Here is a 21710-nt window from a genome sequence, read left to right as displayed (position 1 = left end):
AACCTCTGTTGGGTGGCAATTGCATCCATTTTTTTAGCTGTTTTTAATCGTTGATTATGTATACTGTTTGTCTGACTGCACATTAATCGCACATTTATAGGCGCAGAGTCTGTGTTTGAGTATTGTTCAAAGCCAGCGGAGCCCTGTGGTTTCGCTGCTTTACTTCGTAGGTAAGAGCAGAGCCCTACAAGGTTAGAGTCGGTGCCTTGTGCTTCTCTTCCTGCATTGCAAACATCTACAAATGGAAACACATGGTGTCTACTTGACAGTAGCTGGGAACTTTCATAAATAAGATCGGCCTGTCAGATGTCTTAGGAAGATGCTAGCCTTGTAAAAATCATGTATTTTGATTATGCACAAGTAAATAAAAAAAATAAAAAAAAATGGAAACAGCTTAGAGTGGTTCACTCGCAGGTCTGGTGACATTGGAATAAGGACTTCCTCTTCACATGGCCCAGGACCATCTGTGTTTCGGGGGGGATGGCGTGGTTTCGATCTTTACTTCCAGGCTGTTTGCACCCCAGGCATCATCTGCTGCTTTCTGTGGCAGTTTGTGGTGAGCCCAGAGATCCAAGGAAAGCTCCCCAACTGTTGTCCTGTGTTGTGGGTCCCAGGGTTCCAGCTGCATTCCAGGGTTCCAGCTGCATTTCTCTGCTACAGTGGGTCCAAAGCGATCCTAAACAGCTAACCTAAACTGCTCTTTATTGTGCTGAGTGAAGACCCCATGGATCTGCTGGAGACTGTTATTGGTGGTGGGCCACATGGGTACACCCAGGTCTTCCTGTGGTGGCGTGGAATTGGACCCAGGTTCTCCTTGCTGCTTACTGCTGAGTTGCACTTAGGGCCCAGGATTCTCCTGGTGGTTGTATCTTGTGATACATTGTAGATCCCAGAGGTGCTATTATGGTTCGTTGCTGTTCCTCATGGTGGGATAAGGGTTCCGCCCTTGATTGACTGTTGTTTTACATGGTAGGGCTTCTGTTGTCCTGATGACTCTCCGTAGTTCTACAGTGCAGGTCTTGTGTTAACCTAACGGTTGTCATGCTTGCTGGCCTGCTTGGCCCTCATGGCGGTCTGAGTGGCGGTGGAGAGAGAGGAGCGTGACATGCTGACCGTCTCCACAATCTCAATGTCCTTGCAGGTGATGCAAGCCACCAGCTTCTCCCGCGAGGCACTGGAGGCAAAGAAGAACTCGTATGAGACGCCAGCCAGCACGGCACCCAGCATCGGCCCGATCCAGTACACCTGTGCATGGGGGATGGAAAGACAAAAACATGTCAATATATAGACAATCAGCACCAGCACCAAAAGTGTATCACCAATATTCAATGACGCAAGGTATCCGGTCCTCAGCTGGCTTCTTTATAAACATAGCTCATCTGACCCACCTAATGGACACGTGATATGCATGAAGGCCATTAATCTGCAATGAAGCTATGTTGTTTACGCTTTTGCTATTTTATCCGCTTTGGTCCTGTCTGGCCATGTAGCCTGTACATTCCTTCCCAACAGTGTCATTTCATAAACTCACACTTAGATTGGCCCTTGTGCGAGATTGCTTTGGTGCACAGGCCTGTGGCCGACCCCGCATAGTCCATGTGCGTGCGAGAGGTGATCAATCGAACAATGAAATCCATCAATCAGTGCAGCACTGGCCGGGGGTCAGGTACTGGAAAGCTCTCGCCGGGTGCCGGAGTGCGCGTGGTGTGCGTGTGTGGTGAAGGAGTGTCCGTGTGATTTCAGAAGAGCGTGCTGAATGCCGAGGTTATACATGAGCACTGGTCGTCCACATCGTGGGCCTGGCCTCGAGGTTTTAAGTGGGTTACATCCGAAGGCACAGCCTGCCACGCTTGTGTCCTGTTGTGAATGATAGTCTGTAAAGTAGGCTTACCGTTTTCATAAATGTGTTCAGTTCTACATAGTGTTTGCAAAAGAGCATTTGCCCACAAAGTCCTCCTTCTAGTGGAGCGAGCTGCTGGTCTAAACTGCCATTGTTTGCCAGCTGGCCTGTAACATAGCCGTATAGTGTACTGCCCTCGCTGTAAAAAAGTATTGTTCAATAAAGGCCACATTTCCACTACCAGTACAAAGCGAACCCCTCAAGGGCGGCGGGGGGGGGGGGGGGGGCTGGGGGGGGGCGGAAGTCCTGTAGGATTTCTGGGCATCCTCAGAAGTCCTGGTCTGTGCTTGCCCATTTTTGCTGAGTGCAGATGTTGTAAATGTGCCCCTCCTTGGGAATAGCAGTTTGCGTGGCATGACTTGACGTAAAGCGTGGTGAACTCTGGAGAATGTTGTCATAGCTCCCCTACCCATCAATGCAAGGTCCTCCCGCCGGGAACACTGCAAGCGCCAGGAGGTGTCCCGGTGCCCTCCCCACCACAGCGAGTCGGCAGCCTTACTCAGATCCTCCTCTCAACTCCCCACCCTGCTTCAAGCCAAACCGGCCCGTGTAGCTGCCCATCTGAAGGCAGCGATCCTTGGCCCAGGGAAGGTAACCGCACATTGCCCCCAAGCGCGACCCAAGCCACTGTTTCTTCCTGCCCCGCAGTCCTCTGGTGTTTCATCCCACGCAGCCCCCCTCGGTAGAAGTCGCCATGGAGAACAGCAACCACCATCGACTTGCCATGCCCTGCTGTGTGCATTGGTGCATGTGTGCAAGCAGGCCCGCTTCGGGGGTCTGTATGTGAGGTGGCAGGGGGCCACCTGTTATAAATCTGTAGACAACTCCAGGAGAAAGTTGAACAGAGGGCTAGAAAAATGTTGTATAGCCATGGGCCTGGGTTTTATATCGATCTGTTTCACAAAGATGGCACCCATCTATCGGGGCACGGCATGGAACAATTTTACAGAGAAATCTCCAGTACTTTAGCTACCAGAGGCTGCAAATAACCTAACTTTTGGGGGAACACAGGCAGCCGAAAACATGCCAGTGTGTGGCGGCACGGTCCAGAGGGGGTAACCTCAGGACCCGGTGCCCAAAAGTACTATATTATTATGATATGTGATTATTGTTTATGTTTCATAACCATATTTGTAACAATAAAAACCTACGGCCTTTTATTGCTAACAAATATTGTGGTGTAATAATTAATGGGGAAGGTAAGGGTCGTTGAGATATGACACACACATCCCAGCACAACAAATGTAAGTTGCCTGCATATGGGTCCAGCAGTTATGGGCTATGCCGCCGGGCAGCCGTATGCAAGGCCAGGTAACCACTGCCCCATGGAGGCAGGCCTCAGGAGAGGGGGAGCAGCCCGCCCCCAGGGCCCAGCTCCCCTCTCCCCAACACACACAGAGACATGCAGTCTCAGCGCTGCAAAGCGCAGGAAGGGTGAAGTGTGACTTAACACCTCACCCTTCCACAACAGCAAATGGGCGCTAAGCACCCAAGGGAACCAAGGGCAGGCAGGCAAGGGAAATACAAAGAGAAGCCCCCCAGCGCCGAGAATGTGTTTCTCCGTGTGTGTTGGGGGAGAGGGGAGCTGGTCCCTGGGGGCGGGCTGCTGCCCCTCTCCTGAGGCCTGCTGCACCTGGCCTCGCATGGGGCTGCCCGGCGGCATTGCCCAGCAATGATCGTACCGGATATATACGTGAAAGAAACAAATACACTTTGAACACATTTTAGTGACAAACGTCTGAATCAATATTTGTTGCACTATATTGCTGAGAATGTCTTGTTTCAAAATGGCTCGTGCTGTGTAATTTTCGAGTGAAAACAGTGTGAGCAACAATGACCTGTTGGATTGTTATATCGGAGGAGTGGTACACACGTTGTTTACTGTAGTCAGATGTAAACACAGATTTGCAGCTCATGTGGTAAGCACGAGTGTGCCGTGCATAGTGGGACACGTTAGCCTCTGCACGCCATGCTGTATCTTATGGAAAATATATACCACGCGATCCACAATGTGCAGCACAGTATAGACTGTAATATATAACCCCCCACACGCCGTTCCACTGAACAATGCAACATCTCTACATGAAGCAATGCAACATCTCTCAGTGGAGCAATGCATCATCTCAATTAAAATGTACAACATCTCTCCATGAAACAATGCACCATCTGACGTGGACCCGCTTTAGCCACACCTGAAGACTAAGATGATGATTTGCACCATCTCACATAAACAGTGCATGCATCATCTCTCAGCGGAACAATGCATCGTCTCCCAATTGAACAATGCATTATCTTAATTAAAAAGAGCAACATCTCTCCATTGAGCTATGCATCTTCTCTCAAACATTAAATCATACCTGAATTAAATAATGAAGCTCTCCATTAAGCAACGCATGATCTCTCGACTGAACAATGCATCAATTTACATAAACAGTGCATGCATCATCTCTCAGTGGAACACGGCAACATCTCTCAGTGGAACACGGCAACATCTCCCAAATGAACAGTGCACCCTCTCTCAAGTGAACAATGCATCTTCTCTGGCACAGACGGCATGCTTCATAAGTCAACTGCTCCTCACCCAGTGATGCTCCCAGATGCCTGTGATGAGCGCCGGCCCCACTGACCTGGCAGGATTCATGCTGCCCCCAGAGAACTTGCCCTGTACGGAGAGACAATAAAAAAGGGTGAAGGAGCTATTTCATTTGGGGATATCACTCCACACAGCCGATGAAAGGAGGTGTTGTGGGAATGAATGCACAGGAGGTTGGTTGGCTACAAGATGGCAACAGCCGGGGAAGATGGCAAAGAGTAGACACCATGGTGGGAAATAATAATATTAATAGATGTGGAAACCAGGAGCATCAAAGGAAAAACCAACAGAAGGCATCTTTTGGTGTTTATAATGTTTTAAGTCCTGTTTGATGTAGGCTTTTCAGGTTATTCTGGATCTCCTTCCAGCAAGAAGTCCAACCATATGGGGTGAAAGAGGTCATACGTGCCCCAGCCCTGGGGCTACTAGCCTTGCCCAAACAGGTGTGTCCAAGCCCTAAGCACACCAGGGCATGTTGCACCATGATCTGCAGAGAAGCTCAATTCTGCCTGCTCTCAAACAGATCATTAGTGATTTAATGCAGTTGCATTTTCGGTAAATTGAATTTTGCCAATATGATTGCTTTAATGCCCAAGTTAGATTTGATTTAGTCATTATGTTTTACAATGGATAGATCTGTGCCCACCAGGTATGGATAATGTCCATCAGGTATGGATCGTTCCCATTTGGCATGGGAAAGTACATGTCAGGTATGCATGGTGCCCATCAGATATGGATCGTGCCCATCAGCTATGTGTAGTGCCCATCACGTATGGAGAGTGCCCACCTGGTATGGGTAGTGCCCACTAGGTATGGATAGTGCCCACCAGCTGATAGTGCCCAGCCGATATGGAGAGCCCCCACCAAGTATGGGTAGTGCCCACCATGTATGACTCGCGCCCAACAGGTATGGAGGGTGCCCACAAGGTATGGTCCCAGGCAGCAAGGAAGTATGAAACTGCTCTTTTGGAAAAGTTATTTACACTGTGTTCCATGATAGCTGGTGCTCCTTAATACATATTTACAAGCACATTATGTGTTGTGTGAGAAACCTGAGGGTATTCTCATTCCTAAGCCCCCTGGATCCTCTTGTCTGGTGGCCTGGGAGAGGCCATTGCTCTTGGATCCCGACCCTGGGAGTGGTGAAGTGAGGGAGAATCACCTGGGTGGAGGGTCCTTGGGAACTGGGAGTGGGGACATGGTTTCCCCCTTATCCGATTGAGACTCAACCAAACCCTTCCCGACCTCTATCGGTTATTGTAAAGCTGTTCCCCTCATTTGCCCTCATGTGACACTTGACAGTACTGAGACGAGGAAGAGGCAGCTAAGAGTAATGAACTATTTCACCACTTGGATGAAGAGGATGCCTGCAAAGAGTTGTGAAGGTCAGGCATGTCCCCTTAATCATGATTAAGCAAGCTTAATTGGGAAAGCACACCTGCAACCTGTTAAAGGGTTGCAGGTGTATAAAATGAGAGAGGGAAAGCAACATAGAAAGGAGCAGCTGGGAGGAACCTTGTTTTCGGAGAGGCGAGTCGCTGGAGGAAACTGCTGTGAGTCAGACCGCTGTGCGCAGCATGCAGAGACGCGGGGGACTACAGAGAGAGGTGGTCTTGTGAAGTGTGGCATGGGAGCTGGGGTTCTGCGGCACGGGCTGCGGGCAGAGAAGAGAGCCTTGCGGAGAGGCTGTACCTTTCCCTCTGAACAGAAGTGCATGTTCCCTTGTGTCAATGAGCCGACACAGGAGTGTCTGAGGGGCAGGAGTTGGACCCCTAACAGCAGAAGTAGGTGTGCTCCGCGTGGCAGTGAAAACTATCAATGAGACCAGTGAGTGTCTGGCAGTTGAGAAACCCGGTATAACTTGGTGTGACTGAACATATCTATTGTTGAATTATACTTTGTATCAGAGTGGTCGCGTGTCTCAGAGAGAGCGTTTTTGAAAGTCTCTGGATAAGAACATTTCCACTGTTTATTGTTAAAGCACAAAGAAGGAATACTTTGTATCGGAGTGGTCGCGTGTCTCAAGTTAAACGTTTCCGAAAGTCTCAGAGTGCTGAGCATTTTTCTTAAAGTAAAACAAATGAATACTGAACAGCGGGCTGAATGGAAATTGAACTTTAAGCAAAACTAATGCACATTGAATACCGAACTGAATAAAAATGTCACAATTAAGCAAAGTTCATTACATGTTGAATTCTGAATGGACTGGAACTTTAAAATTAAGCAAAAGAAAGGTGTATTGACTACCAAATTGAACGAAACTTCAAAATGCACGAATACATATTGAGAGCAGAATTAAAAGAAACCCTAATGTTAAACATATTAAATAATGAGTAGGAAAGGAGAGTGTTCTCCTGGCTATCTTGCTTAATTGATTCCAAGAAAGTCAATTAAGCAAGATAGCCAGGAGAACACTCTCCTTTCCTACTCAACAATTGGGGTACTGGCTAAACCCCAAAACTCTCCTGTGATCTTGCGACTTATGTATCTTACAAATATGCTTAAGTAACAATAGAGCTTAGCACGGTTGCTTCCAAACCTACAGCCAACCACGATTCTAATATTATATAATGCAAGGAAATAAAGCTTTATGGGCCAAGGAAATAAAGAAAACAGCCAAGGTGCCCACATGAAAACAGAATATTGAAAAGGGCGCAAGTGTGACAGAGAGTAATAAAAAGGCAAGGAAATTGTGATGGTTAAGTTAGAGCCTTGGTAAAGGGAACCCTGAGACTTGGGCCTCAAGACCCTTTCATGTTTGAACTGTAGTGCTTGGAGAACCTCAAGACCCTTTTTGTGTTTGAACTATATTGCTTGGAACTTGGGGAAGGGAACCCCGAGGATTGTTTAAAACTGTATCAACTTGAACCTAAAAAAGGTAACTTTGAGACTTTTTGTGGAACTGCTTTACACTTGAGGGAGGGAGCTGAAAGTCAGTCGCGAGCTGGAGCTCAGAACTTTATTTTGAACACTGTTTCTTTGGTTATTGATATCCCTACACATTGATTAGCTTCAGTTGTGAGGGCAAGGATAGGTTTTGGACACAGACAGACTTTTAAATTGAACTTCCTGACTCAGATTTTCCTTAGTTTCGTTCGGGTAGGGAAATCCCACCTTAGCATAGGGCAGGTTAGCCCTTCAGCCATCCTGACATTTGATTTAATTAACCATCTTATTTTGATCTTTGAATGTGTTGTCTGTGTCTTGCTTCATGATGCCTTCATAGTTGTTGTTTGTTATTAAAAGCAAACACGTTTGCGCCAATATTAAGTGCATTTGAAAAGGAACACCAGTATTTGGAACCGATTGAGGTTGGGCAGAGAGTTCATTCCAGTTCATAATAAAAGAATTAATAAGGCCCATATTTCCCAAATGGGGTTATTTAGGAAAAAACAATAGTGAAATACTGATAGATTCTAACATTTGCTTTATTTGAAAACTAGGAAATAACGGGTAAACATATAGAACAGTTGGTTACGTGTGGCAAAAAAAGAGGATTGCTATAGTAAGCACTTCTATATTTTAACTCAAATACACCAAACTTAGATTTTAAACACGTAACCTATAATGCTTCCAAAACTGCATTGGAATGCCCAATTCGTACATATTAATCCAACACATACTTTACTGTATGGCATGGCTGGGAGGCCTATTGGGCAGGGCAAAGGAGACAGACACAACACATGCTTCTTTTTTTGGAAGGCATTCTTCTGCATTTCTTTATCAACTGCAATAGTTAAAGGCAGCTTGGTGAGTGCACGTCGTGGCAACGTTATCATTCCGTGTTGAGCCGCGGCCCACAACTTCGAGTAAAACCTTTCCCCCAAAGACCCCACTTGTTTGAGCCAGTATACAATTCAATACAATGTGCTTAAAGTACCCCTTCACCCTCATGGACGTTTGACACCTCCAAACACCAAGCATAAGGGATGGGGAGAACCAGAAAATGTCATAGGCAGTATGCTACCTTTGATGATGTTGGATTCCCGAACGAGGCATGACCAAAAAGGGGGAGCACAACCTGGTTCCCCCACTTAGAGGTGACCCTCCGCCTTGTCTGAGACCACCTATCTGGGATTTCTGGCGCAGAGGGGTGGCAACCCATAAAGGTCACATTGTGCTGCTCAAATGACCCTTTACCCTCTTTCCCTGAGCCTAGCCCGGCACCACCTAATAGCGCTCTCCTGATGTCACGCTTGACCTTACGAACAAGCGTTTCACTAGAGAGATGATTCCAGACGTTAGCCACCCAGAACATTAAGGAGAACCAATAAGAGCCACAAGCACGCGTCACCAGTAATTCCCCAGCGTGGGTAAGGTGGAAAATCAGGAGCCTTAGAAAAAAAACACTGCGGAAGTCAGTCTCAGTTTGTCACCAAGGTGATTAGCCACCCATCCTACGGTACTTGGAGTAGCTTGGTAAAATGCTGCCTATCCCAGTGGTATTGCTCTCCTCTTGCTGGTTGCCTCCAACTTGGTAAGGGAGAAGAATTTGCAAGCAAAGATTGCAAAAAAAACTCTCCCAATGGGGAGAGGTAAAATCTATGAAACATTTGTCCTATTAAAATCCCTTTACAGGGAATCCAGTTGTCTCTACGAAATGGAGCAGGCATACAATAGTTGTCTTACAACCGGAACGACTCAGAGCACAGAGAAAAGGGGGGACACCAGGGATCGATATGCTGTTGATTGTGCTCAGAGAGCAGGACATGTGAATTGGGGAATAACCAGTGCAAATATGCTGCAGCACAGGAGACTAAGCGTCGAGATCACGGGAGATGAGGAACACAACAATCACACAGCCAAAAGAGTGTTCGCGCAGGTGGAGAACTCCAAAGAGTAGCGCTGTGAGCTAGATTTCATGGTAACCCCAGAAATCAAGAAAACTGGCAACCATGTAATGAAAGGAAATAAGAGACAAAAACAGAGAAACCACAGGTGGAGTGGGAATGTACAGGGAAAACCGGGCCAGGGAGACTGACGGGCAGAAGGAAACAACAAGAGAGGAAACAAAGCGTAGAGGGGGGACCATAACATCAACCAACAAGAGCCTAAGGAGCGAGGGGTCATGCAAGGTTCTGAAAAACATTGTCAGGCAATGAGTTCTCTACCTGTAGTGATTTTGAGGTCAAAACCTGGAAGTGCACTCAGAGCCAACATCCAATAACTGGACTGCAGCCCTTGGACACCATCTTGGTGAGGCCACCATCAAGCTGGCAATTACCCGCTTTGATGTGCATCCGGCCCCAGTCCTAGATGATTTTGCTAATACTCCCAACTCCATTGGTCCTTCAATTTCTAGTTATTACGTCATTTAGGCTTCGAACTCTGTTGAGCTGTCCATATTATCCTAACAACTGAACTGTTTGATCACTACTGTGGCAAAGGCAGCACTGCCCTGTTTTTAGTTCTCTCCATTGGCTTGTCACCTCAGCCTAAAATTGTGTGTGTTCACTGATCAGAGACACCTATAGACAAACCCTATTAAGGCTCTCAGCTTCAAACCTAAGCAGAACTGGGGAGGAATACTCACAGCTGCCAGAGCACCCGCTGTCAGGGAGAAGCCAATGGCCAAGGGGCCAGTCTCCGCCATTTCCCTCCGCTGGTGATCCTCCACAGCAAAGATGGTGAAGGCCAACTGGAAGGTGGAAAAAACCTCCAGGCCCAGAGCCTGACCGGCATTGCCATCACTGCTGACCTGCAACAAAAAGAAAACAGAAACAGAGTCTAAAGCCACTCCATGTCCCAGCTCAGCATTTCGACAAGGAACAGAGGTGTGCCAGGGAACGTAAGAAGCACACTGAGCTACTTAGAAGATGACAATAAGCCAGTTCACACACTGAGTCGTACATCCCTAGCATCACTCATATCTGACCGTCTTAGTCCCATTTGTATCAAGGAATGCGATTTTTGGACCAAAAACGGGAGCTTCAATTAGAGAAAATTGTACAGCAATTCATGATAATCCTTTTATCACAGTTCTTGGAAAAAAGTTATCCTAAAAGGTATATTGAGGAAAATGTTTTGCATTTTGGACCAGGTTTATAGACAATATTTTCATTGTGTGGATTGAATCTACTGCAGGGTTATATTGGTAAATTATATGGCTCTCATGCATCTATTAAATGTATAGCTGCCATTTGATCTTATCAAGTTCATGTACTCGAAACTTTATTTAGTTTCTTGGATGACCAACTGGTATTGACTCTTGTCAGAAACGGACAAAAACAAAATTGTGCCCATTCACAAATATTTGAACTGGAGTAAGTTAGAGATGCCCCGAGCATCTGTGATTTTCCCCTGTTACGTAATAGCCGAGTCACAAACCCTAAAACGGGTGCAAATTTTTCAATGCCTTGAGCGTCTCCGAGATGCTCTGGAGATTATGCCATTACACAGATTTGCTTGAGTGCCTCTCAGGGATGCTCCAGTATCTTCGGATTAGCCCCAGTTGTTGGCTTTTTGGCTGTTTTAGAGCAAATGAGACCGGTATCTAGATTGACCACATACGTCTAAATTATTTAGGTGGTATTTAATTGTTACTTGATGTTAGGATGTATTTGCTTTTGGCATCTTTGGCATATGCTTGCTTTTGTGTCTATCTCTCTGCTGTTTGATTCTCACGATTATGTTTTACCATTTTGTGTTTGAGTTGGTCTAGATGTGCCCCGAGGAAGGATATTTTCATATCCCAAATGCATTGGCCAAGACATCTGTTCTCCTCTGTTTTTACTGTTAATTTTTGCTTATTATAAAATTTGATTTGCTGAGTTTATACATAAGCCTCTGTAGTAATATTTCATGAACAGCACCTTTTGTGCATTCCTTTGTGAGCACGTAGTATTATAGGCTTTCTGGGGCCAGGGCCTGCACTACATCCAAAGCTCTCTTCCAAAACACCTTCCTTCTCAAGCCCTTCACTCAGCTACCTCCAACTCTCTAAGGGTTAGACTCTTCTCGAGGCAGAGAGTGCGGGTAGATCTCTCTCCTCTGAAGGTGCCTCCCTCTGGAATGGCCTTCCTGCCTCTCTCAAACTTGAGCCGGACCACCTTGTGAGGTTTGGGAGGTGGAGTGTTGGTGTGGTGCACTGTGTGAGATGTTTGGGGTATGTGGGTGGCAGGCCCAGGGTGTCTGAGACACTGTTTGGTGCCAGGAACTACATTTCCCAGCAGGCCGATGGGCAGGTACGAGGAGGGTCACATGCTCAAGGCTATCCGGCGTAACGGCTTATTAAGCCTGATTTGGCCTGTGTTGCTTACTGGTGATTCGCAATTCGCCAAGGTCAGCACCAGGTGAGGACGCGGAGTCGAGGAGGCAGCAGGAGAGTGGGTTTGCAGCAATGCGCTACAGAGCGTGTTCGCTCCTATTCCCTTTCCTTCCGTGCTGGGAGGCCAGCACACGCTGAAAGGGAAGGTGTCGGAGAATTGGACCGCATTCCGCGTTGTGGGCTGGTGATTGAGACGACGCCTGATACATCTAAGCATTTGGAGACCGTGGAAGGTTCCCCGGGCTTGAGCTAAGTACCTGCATTATCACTTGCTGTAACGTGTAGTCGAACTGAATGTGCACACAATAACAGGGTCTGCATAGAACCTGGATACTCCATAGACAAAAGGCTTCTGGAAAGTCATGCATATGCAACTCACAAGGAGCTACTTGCGAGTGAGAGAGGGTGGCATTATAGGAGGAAAGGGTTCATGTTGCCGCTAAATCCATGATCATGTTTTTGTGTTGTACAATGTTGTAATTGTGTCAATGGTTTTCGTTCTTCGATGTCTCAGTTGAGACTGCCTATGTGCATTTGCGTGTAGTACCCTGCCATTGCACAACATCTGCTTTGTTTGTGCCAGCATTTACTTTTGGGGTATGAGAGAGTGGAATGCACAGTGTGAACAGTAGAGTAGGAGAGTGTCCAAAGACTGGAGCCTCTGATTAAGGCAGGGTTTCTATTTTCCATAGAGTTTAGGGAGGGCAGGCGGAGTGGAGAAGATTGAGCAAACAGGTCTGAGTGAGGTTCATGTTTAAAGTAAGGTCATGATGTTGAAGGTTTTTCCTGTTACTTCACCCTTCCCATCCATTGCGTTTCCCTAACCCGCTTTCCGGTGTTCCTAAATCCCCTTACCTTTCCACAATTTCTTCCTAGCCCTCTTCCCCCAGCTGGCAGCCACGTGGTGCCCTGTTATTCTGAAGCAGGAATGCGTGCCAACCTAGGGTGGAGGGTCGACTAATATTCGGCTTCCTTTGTCAGGGGTGAGTTGTGTAAATAAACGGCTAGTGGGCCTTGACACACCTGAAGTTCCAGAAGCAGCTCAAACATTCCTCTTCTCTGCTTTCTCTCTCCCTCCACTGCTGACCTACCTGACCTACCTGTCTGCTGTACTGACTGGTTGCTTGGCTACCCTCAGAGCCTCACTGGGTATCGGGCTCTTTGTTTGTTTGTTTTATTCACTTTTTATGCGCACCAGACCCAGAGGCAACAGGGCGCGGCAGTAAGAAAATGCAAGGCTTACAGGGTTACAAAATATACAGACACAGAATGTTACAACAATTCACAAAAGTACTATAAGAATAAATTACAATATACACTTCTTCACAAAGTCATATACAAGGTTCATAGGGGGCATGGGAATGTATAGGGCAGGATAGGTCACAGCCTGGAGGAAGGGAGACTAGGGGTCCGAAGAGATGATGGGCCTCATTCCGAGGTTGGCGGTAAGTATTGGTTTTTACCGGCATGGCGGAAAGACCGAGTCCGATCTGGTACCACGCCGCTATTTACAGGCTATTCCGACTTCGCGGGCACGAGCTTTCCGCCATGCCGGTAAATCCCCTAGCGGCATACCGCTAAAGGGCCCGTTAAACCCCTTAGCGGCATGAAGCCAGACGTTCTTTACAACACCGCCATCGAAGCTTCGCCGTCCGTAATTAGCGGTGACCGTAATTTACGGATACCGTAAATTACGGTCACCACTAATTAACGGATACGGAAATTGCGTCATCGCACAGGAACGGGAAGGAGCGCGGCGGCCATCTTTAAAAACACAATCCATTGCCATCCTCTTCATACAGGACCCAGAGGTATATTTGGACCAGGAAAATAGCCATTAGAGAAAAGCATCATGCCTCAACAGCACTGAGAAAAGGTGCCGCCCGCATAAGGAAGGAACGCTTTACGCAGGACGAGCTCCAGGTCCTGGTGGACACTCTGCACGAACATGCTGAGATAGTATTCAGCAGTGACATGCGTAGGCCCACCGTTGTCAGGAAGAAGGAGATCTGGGACTTGGTTGCACAGAGGGTGAAACACCCCCCGCACCACGAAGGACTGCAGGAAATGGTGGGATGACCTCCGTCTCAGGGTGCGGGCCATCCTATCGGCCAACCGAACCCAGGCCCTGGGAGCAAACGTGTGCGGACATGATGGGCACAGAAGCCATAGAAGGGGTTGGCGAAATGGAGTGCGGTGCTCCGTCATCTGCTGATGGAGGTGAGTGTCATGAGTCAAGACAGTAAATGCATTCCCAATGTAAGGCACCGCCAAGGGCTGGGCAAGCTGTCACATCACGCATGGGAAACCCCCCCCCCAATGAAATCATGCCGTAACATGCCGTAACAAGTGGGACCCAGGCTGATGTCAGGTGCAAGGCTCCAACCCATATTGGCCATAGCACACAAGGAGGCAGTCAATGTGAGTCAGCACAGTACTCCGCCAACATGAGTGACCCAGACATCTGCATGCATTTTCCATCCAAGCCCAGATCACTGTCCCACTCACCACCCAAATGTCAACAAAACGCTGCAATCCCATTGTTATACCATAGGCTTGAAGAAATGCTGACCCCCAAATCATTGCTCATGCCATCTCTCTCTTCCCCCCCACAGGCAGCGGGCATGAAAGTGAGGACCAGGAAGCCACCCAGCCCTGTACCTCCAGGGGCACAGCCAGGGGACACCGTATACCTGCAAGAAAGAAGAAAACACAGGCAACACCACCTGCTCCAGCAACCCCCATGGAGGGTGCACAACCCCCACCCGCACCCCTGCCCATGCCTGCAGTGCCGCTGGAGACATGCCCCACGGTGCACTCTGAGGAGTCCAGTGTGGCAGGGGAGAATGCTGCCATGTGCCTACTCGATGTGCCAGATAGCCCCACATTAATTTCCGTTTCCAACATGGAGGACCATGATGACATTGGACATAGCCCAGACACCCCATCCTACAGCCAGGTGGCACACAGCGACTCCGGGGAGAGTGACACCCCAGGGCTCACAGGCCAAGGAGTACCACCTGCCTGTCCTGGATCCACCTCCCCTGCAGAAAGTCCCGAAAGGGCTGAAGGCTCTACACCAAGCCTGCCAAGCACATCGGCCACACCGGCCATGGCTGCAGTGCGCTCCCAGCACCTCACGGGCCTGATTGAGGACTTTATCCGGGACAACCGCGAATCTAGGTCGGAGTGGCACAAGGACCTTCAGGCTCTGGGTGAGAGCACAAACCGGCTCTGTGAGGTGCTGGGCCGGATCGCAGATGCCCTGGAGGCAGCAGCCCCCAGACCACAGCCCCAGTGGGAGTACCCACCCTCCCAAAGCTCCTCCACGCAGACCAGCCCTGTCCGTCGGTCACTGCGTACATTGCGCCGCCACAACATGGATCCCCCTGGCTCTGGAAGTACACATTAACCATGCTGCCACACACATGTGGCCTATGTTGCACTGATGGGACTATTGTGGGGTTGTTGTGGGGGGAGGTGAAGGGGGGTGAGGGTGTGTGTGGGAGTTGGGGGGGAGGGGGTGAGGGTGTGTGTGGGAGTTGGGGTGGAGGGGGGTGAGGGTGTGTGTGGGAGTTGGGGGGGAGGGGGTGAGGGTGTGTGTGGGAGTTGGGGGAGAGGGGGGTGAGGGTGTGTGTGGGTGTTGGGGGGGAGGGGGGTGAGGGTGTGTGTGGGAGTTGGGGGGAGGGGGAGTGGGGTGAGGGTGGAGGTTTTGTCATACACGTTTCTACATTATTGTTAAATACACTGGTTGATTATCCCTAAAAAACAGAGTGGACATTGATCATTGTGCATGTGTCTTTTAATGTCGCACAGTGCATGGTGTACATGTATCCCCACACCCAGTGCCCAATGTCCTGTCATCCTCACACCCTCAGCTGACTTGTGAGTCAGAAATATTGTCCAATCAATGCCTGCCGCACGGCACGTCCCTCCTGTGCATCGGCACCGTGATGCTGTCCTGCCATTCCTTCCTCCTCCCCCTCATCATCATCTGGTGGTAGCAGTTCCACGTCAGGGGGCACTGGCACGTTCCGACGGATGCACATGTTGTGCAGCATTACACATGCCATGGTGATCTTGGACACCTTCTCGTGGCTGTAGATGAGTGCCCCACCCGACCGGCTGAGGCAACGAAATCGTGCCTTCAACAGGCTGAAGGTCTGCTCTATCACCACCCGTGTACGGGTATGGGATCTATTGTAGTCCTCCTCGTGCCTGTTCTGTGGGTTGCGGACCGGGGTCATGAGCCACGGCTTCAAAGGGTAGCCAGCATCACCTGCATGAGAGTGGAATGAAGGTAAGTGTTTGTGCATTCATGGTGGAGAATTGTACTAGTCTTACATGGCCGCAGGTGATTACTGGTCATACACACATGTCCCAGGATACAGTCACCCCATTACTGGACCGGCTATGTGTCATGTGCAATGGAATGATGCAGGGGGTACCTTCTCACTGATGGTTCATGGTGTGCACTCACGTCGTGTTGCATGTGCATCGTATATGCATGCAGCAGTGTTGGACTGCATTCATTGATGTCTTGCGCGAGACTTGGTGAAAGGGGGTGTTGGCTGTATTTGGTAGCATACTCGTCACTCTGCACGGATCCCTACCATGGTGACTTGCAGCAATCCTATGGGGGTGCAGGACCAGTGACACGCTGTAGGATCCCTGTTAGACTCACTTCTATACACTCCCAGGGATGACTGTCCTGTGTGTTGAGATGCAGGAGTCAGCGACATTGTACTGCATGGTACAGGATGCCACTACGGTGTGTAAGATCCGCCGATGAGTGGTGCATGTGTTGTGGTATCTGGCCAGGTTTCCTGTTACTCATGTAGTGTTAGGTGTCGGCTCAAATTCATCACTGGGTGGTTATGTGGTCATGTGCCGTGTCACTTGCCTTGGGGCACAGTGTGCTGTGAGGTGAACATCGTGCACTGGCGTCGACATTTCCACCCAGGAGGAGTATGCATCCCCCCCTTTCCCACCCAGGTGGAGTATGCATCCCCCCCTTTCCCACCCAGGTGGAGTATGCATCCCCCCCCTTTCCCACCCAGGTGGAGTATGCAGGCAACCTACTCACAGCCCCAATGCACTGCCATGGCCCATTCAGGTTACTCACCAAGCAGCCAGGCACGTCATCCAGCATGTCGCTCCATGTAGCGTGGTAGTGTTGAGTTCCGCAGGACCAAGGAGTCATGAGTTACTGGCATTACACACGATCTGGACGTTGATGGAGTGGTATTGCTTGCGGTTGCGATACGGCACCTCCATGGCATGCGGGACCACCAATTCAATGTGGGTGCACTCGAGGGCACCTATGCAATTTGGCATGCCTGCCAGTGCATGGAAGGCAACTTTGGTGTCATATACCTCCTGGGGAGTCTGGGGTAGGGATATGTAGTCCCTTGTGTGGGTGAGGAGGGCATCCAGCACTTGGTTGAGTATCCGGGAAAATATGGGCTGTGAAATGCCATGCATGTGCCCCACTGTATGCTGGTAGGTGCTTGTGGCAAGGAAGTGGAGCACAGACACTACCTTCAGTAGAGGGGGGATGGCAGTGCTGATTTCTATGCGGCTCACTATATCGTCATGTATCAGGTCCACTATGGTGGTAATGGTGTCCCAGTCAAGCTGGTACAGGGTGTGGATCTGCTGTGGTGTGAGGTTGAAGGGGGTGGCTCTGATGCAGGGGATTGGGGGCTGCCGGCGTGGTAATGGTGGCTGCACCGGTAGGGCATGCTGGGCTTGTCTCACCCTCCTTCTCCTCCTGTGTATCCTCTGTGGTGGGGGCTGTGGTTGTTGTTGTTGCTGTTGTTGTATTTGCCGCCTTGCAAGCAGGGCCTCCAGCTCCAGGAATGCTGCTACAATTGGTATCATCTTGGTGTGGGAGGGGGTGTGGTGTGTGGGTGTGCTCCTTTTGTGCTGTGCCAGATTCCATTGACTCCACCTGTGCTGATTGAGTGCACCTGTTCCTCTTGGAAACACTGCTCTGGGTTCTTTACACCTTCTCGGCGATGCCAGTATTTACTCCATGGCGGTAAGCAACTTTGCGGTCTTGTGGAGGCCGTTTTTTCCATGTCCGCTTTACTTGGGATCAGCTCCGGTTTACGCCATGCCGCTAATTCCTGCATGGCGTGTCGGGCGCGCGCCACTAAACCGCTATTTACGGCGTCGTAAAGTACGACGCCGTAAATAACGGTCTGGTGGGTCAGAATGGGCCGTAACGGGAAACGATGCCGGTAGTCCTTTACCGGCATCGTTTTTCCCTTACCACCCAACTCGGAATAACCCCCGATGTGTTTGATAGCATTTTTCCAAAGGTGTAGATAGGGTTGGTCTGATCTCAGATGTTGTGGCAGTAGGTTCCAGGTTTTGGCCGCCCTCACTGGGATACTGTTGCCACCGATCGTGGTAAGCCTGAACCTAGGTACTTCCAGGCAATTGACATTGCCAGTTCTGGTAGGTCTGAGAGAAGTTCTTCTATGAAGGTTGTCGGTGAGGTAGCTGGGGGCAGCGTTATTTAAGGCTTTGTGGGTATATCATTTTTAGTTGTATTTTGTTGTTGGTGGAAAGCCATTTGTGGTGACGCCGGATGGAAGAGATATGAGTTCTTTTATTTATGCCAAGTGCTGCTCTCAGGGCATTTTTTGTAATGTTTGTATTCTATGGGTGGTGATTTTGTTGGCGCTGCTGAATAGGGCGTTACAGTAGTCAATTCTGGAGAGTATTAAGGCTCTGGCTAGGATCATGCAGCTGTCGTTGGAGAAGAATGGCTTGCCAGCTCTTCTCAGCTTGCAGGTGTAGGCCGTGGTGGAGGCCAAGGATTTTACCTGTTTGTCAAAGGACATGGTGGAATCAAGGTAGAAGCCAAGGGTTTTTACTTCCTTGGAGACATTAATAATATTCCTGTGTATATTGAATGAGGAAAATTCCTGGCCTAGTTTTTGATTTTGGCATTTGTGCCCATGATTATCAGCTCGGTCTTATCATCATTCAGGCAAAGGCAATGAGTGGCCATCCAAGCCTGGATGATAAGGTATACCCTGTTCATCAACTCTGTGTCCTTACTGTGATCCCCAGAAAGCGGGAGGAGAACCTGTGTATCATCTGCATAATTAGTGTAGGTCATACCTAGATGGTCCAGATCATCAAACAAGGGTTTGGTGAAGATGTTGTATAGTGTCAGGAATGGCACTCTGTCAAGAGTGGCACAGGGTACCCAGGTAGATTTTGGGTGGCTGTGCCGAAGTAAGGTAGCAGATAAGCACACACAGCAGGGAGTTAAACAAGAAAGAAGAGTAGGAAACTGTAGCTGTGAGCCAAAAGGGGCAAAAGATACAAAGGTACAAACAAACCGGATTCCCTCTTGGGGTGTATGCTGAAATAGGAAAGAGTGTTCCACGAACCTTAGGAAACGCCAGCCTTCTGCACAGATTGCTATAACAGAGGCCCACGCTGTATGCTCATGGCTGGGAACAACAGCAGTGGGTGTCTGTAACACTGAAAACGCGACAAGGGAAGGGGCAGAGGTTGCCTGCCGGAAACCAACAGGTAAGCTCTGTACAAAGGGATTACATAAGACACATGAGAAGACAAGAACAGATATATCCAGCGAAAAGGAAGTCAATGAGCAATCTAGCAGAAGGAAATGAAGGAAACGCAGTTAGACTGAAGTAGATAACCTAAGGTGGATTACAGAGGACTCAAGGAAGAGAACAAGGGAGCAGCAGTCAGGAAAACATAAGGGCTGCAAAGTAGGAAGCAGGTCTGCAGTCAAGAGTGGCACTAGGTGCAGGCAAACTGTAGTGGACTGCGGAGGACTGTAGTAGGCTGCAAGGCAGGGAGTCCAGGAGAACAGGACAGAGAGAGATTAGTAGTAGGCGACAGACAGAGAGCCCAAAAGAATAGGGCCGTGAGGTAGGGAGCCCAGAGGAGCAGGGCCGTAGGTAGCTAAGTGTAAAACAGGCTGTAAGGCAGAGGAGTGTAGCAAGCCGCAAGGCAGGGAGCCCAGAGGACAAGGGCTGTAGGCAGCAGAGGGAGACAGGCTGCAAGGAAGGAGCCCAGAGGACACGGGGTGTAGGCAGCGGAGGGAGCAGGCTACAAGGAAGAAGTTCAGAGGACAAGGCCTGTAGGCAGCAAAGAGGTGCAGGCTGCAAGGTAGGGAGCCCAGAGGACAAGGGCTTGGAGACAGCAGAGTGTTGCAAGCTGCAAGGTAGGGAGCCCAGAGGACAAGGGCAGTAGGCAGCCGGAGTGAGGCAGGCTGCAGGGCAGGGAGCCCAGAGGACAAGGACTGTAGGCAGCCGGAGTGAGGCAGGCTGCAGGGCTGGGAGCCCGGAGGACAAGGACTGTAGGCAGCCGGAGTGAGGCAGGCTGCAGAGCTGGGAGCCCAGAGGACAAGGACTGTAGGCAGCTGGAGTGAGGCAGGCTGCAGAGCAGGGAGCCCAGAGGACAAGGGCTGTAGGTAAAAGGCAGCGGAGCGAGATCGGCTGCAAGGCAGGGAGCCCAGAAAGGGCACTGGATCAAAACAGGATAATGCAGCAACAGGAACAGCATACAATGTAGCAGGTCAAGGCACACAGGAGCGGGGAGATCTCAAGATGCAAGACACTGTGCTCCTGCAGGCAGCTGCTTATATACAGCCCTGCCCTGTTCTGAGGCAGGCTAATTGACAGCACCTGGGGCAGCACACTTGATGACAATCTGCCTCCTCCCTCTCTGGTCCTGAGCAGGTGGAAGCAGCACTGGCCGTTAGGGCTTCTGGGGATTGTGGTCCCAATAATGATGAATGAGAATAGCCAGGAATTGAGGACTGTAGCCAGGTGCATTATGGTAAATGTAGTTAATTGAATAAAATAAGAAAGAACCAAAGTTGAGCAAATGGAAGATAAGAGCAAGGCGTGAAAAGGAGTTGTTCAAGGAGTATTAGGAGGATAAATGAGTACCAAGTAGTCCATGATGGTTGCCAATGCGTGTGCCAGTGGCGCGGGCATGACATATAGAATTGGCAAGACACAGGAGCCTTGGGGAACACTGCGTGTGATGGGGATGGGGTCTGGTGCTGCCGAAGGAGAGAATAATCGCATGGTTCTTTCACTAAGGAACGACTCAATCCATCTAATGGCCTCAGATGAAAAGTGGGCAGCCGAGTCCAGGTGTCTGCAGAGGACTTTATGGTCCACAAGATCAAATGCTGCTGAGAGATCAAGTAGGAGCAAAAGTGCTGTCTTCCCTTTGTCTCTCAGCTCGTCGATTTGGGATTTTAGGTCAATTAGTGCAGTTTCTGACCGTGTAGTGGGCGGAAGCCAGACTGTCCATCTCCTAGGAGTTTATGCACTTCTAGGTGTTTTTGAATCTGGATATAAGCGGCTTTATCCAGAATTTTAAGTAAGAAAGGTACCGTGGTAATGGGGCGGTAGTTGGTGGGGATGAGAGGGTCTAATGTCTGTTTCTTGAGGAGTGGGAGCACCCACAAGTGTTTTAGGTTGACAGGGGTAGTGCCTGAAGCAAAGGAGGCGTTGATCAGTTTGGAGATGAAGGGAGATAAGTCTCTGGCAGCATCTTTTATAAGTTGTGGTGGGCAGGTGTCACTTTGCAATTAACGGGTTTGAGCGAGAAAATTATTTTTTCTACTTCCAGGGTAGACATGTTCGTGAAGTGAAATATATTATTATTGCGAGCCGTGGGTGGAACACTGAGCGGCAGGGTATTAGGCGAGTGCTGTAGATTAGGCGTTTCTTTTTTTTGCTGTATTTTATTTTGGAGCATGATAATTTTATTTGCTAGTGCCTGTTGAATGTCTGTACACCAGGATTTTTTCCTTGGTGCAGATATCAGGAATGGCTATTGGTGACTCTAGTTCTTTTAGAATGGAAAAGAGTTCCTTCATGTTAGAGTTTGATTTGGCTATGCATTCGTCATAAGAATTGCGTTTAGCCAAGCAGACT

The 21710-nt window shown here is 49.2% G+C and overlaps 1 protein-coding gene across 1 annotated transcript in view; it reads right to left on the bottom strand.

Moving 5' to 3' along the window:
- Positions 1-1029: 1029 nt before the first annotated feature.
- The window catches only part of LOC138447965 (aquaporin-4-like), a 38272-nt gene continuing 17591 nt past the window's right edge, over positions 1030-21710 (bottom strand). The window contains exons 3-5 of the mRNA XM_069604492.1: positions 10027-10191; positions 4482-4562; positions 1030-1245 (exon numbers count right to left, since the gene is read on the bottom strand). Coding sequence (XP_069460593.1) covers positions 1030-1245; positions 4482-4562; positions 10027-10191 — 462 coding nt within the window. The remainder of the gene's footprint in view (positions 1246-4481; positions 4563-10026; positions 10192-21710) is intronic.

This window comes from Ambystoma mexicanum, chromosome 3q (genome assembly GCF_040938575.1).
Source record: "Ambystoma mexicanum isolate Mex_15411 chromosome 3q, UKY_AmexF1_1, whole genome shotgun sequence".
In the NCBI taxonomy this organism is placed as follows: Eukaryota; Metazoa; Chordata; class Amphibia; order Caudata; family Ambystomatidae; genus Ambystoma; species Ambystoma mexicanum.
The sequence above is the reverse complement of the archived record's forward strand: the minus strand, read 5'-3'. Positions and strand labels throughout refer to the sequence as shown.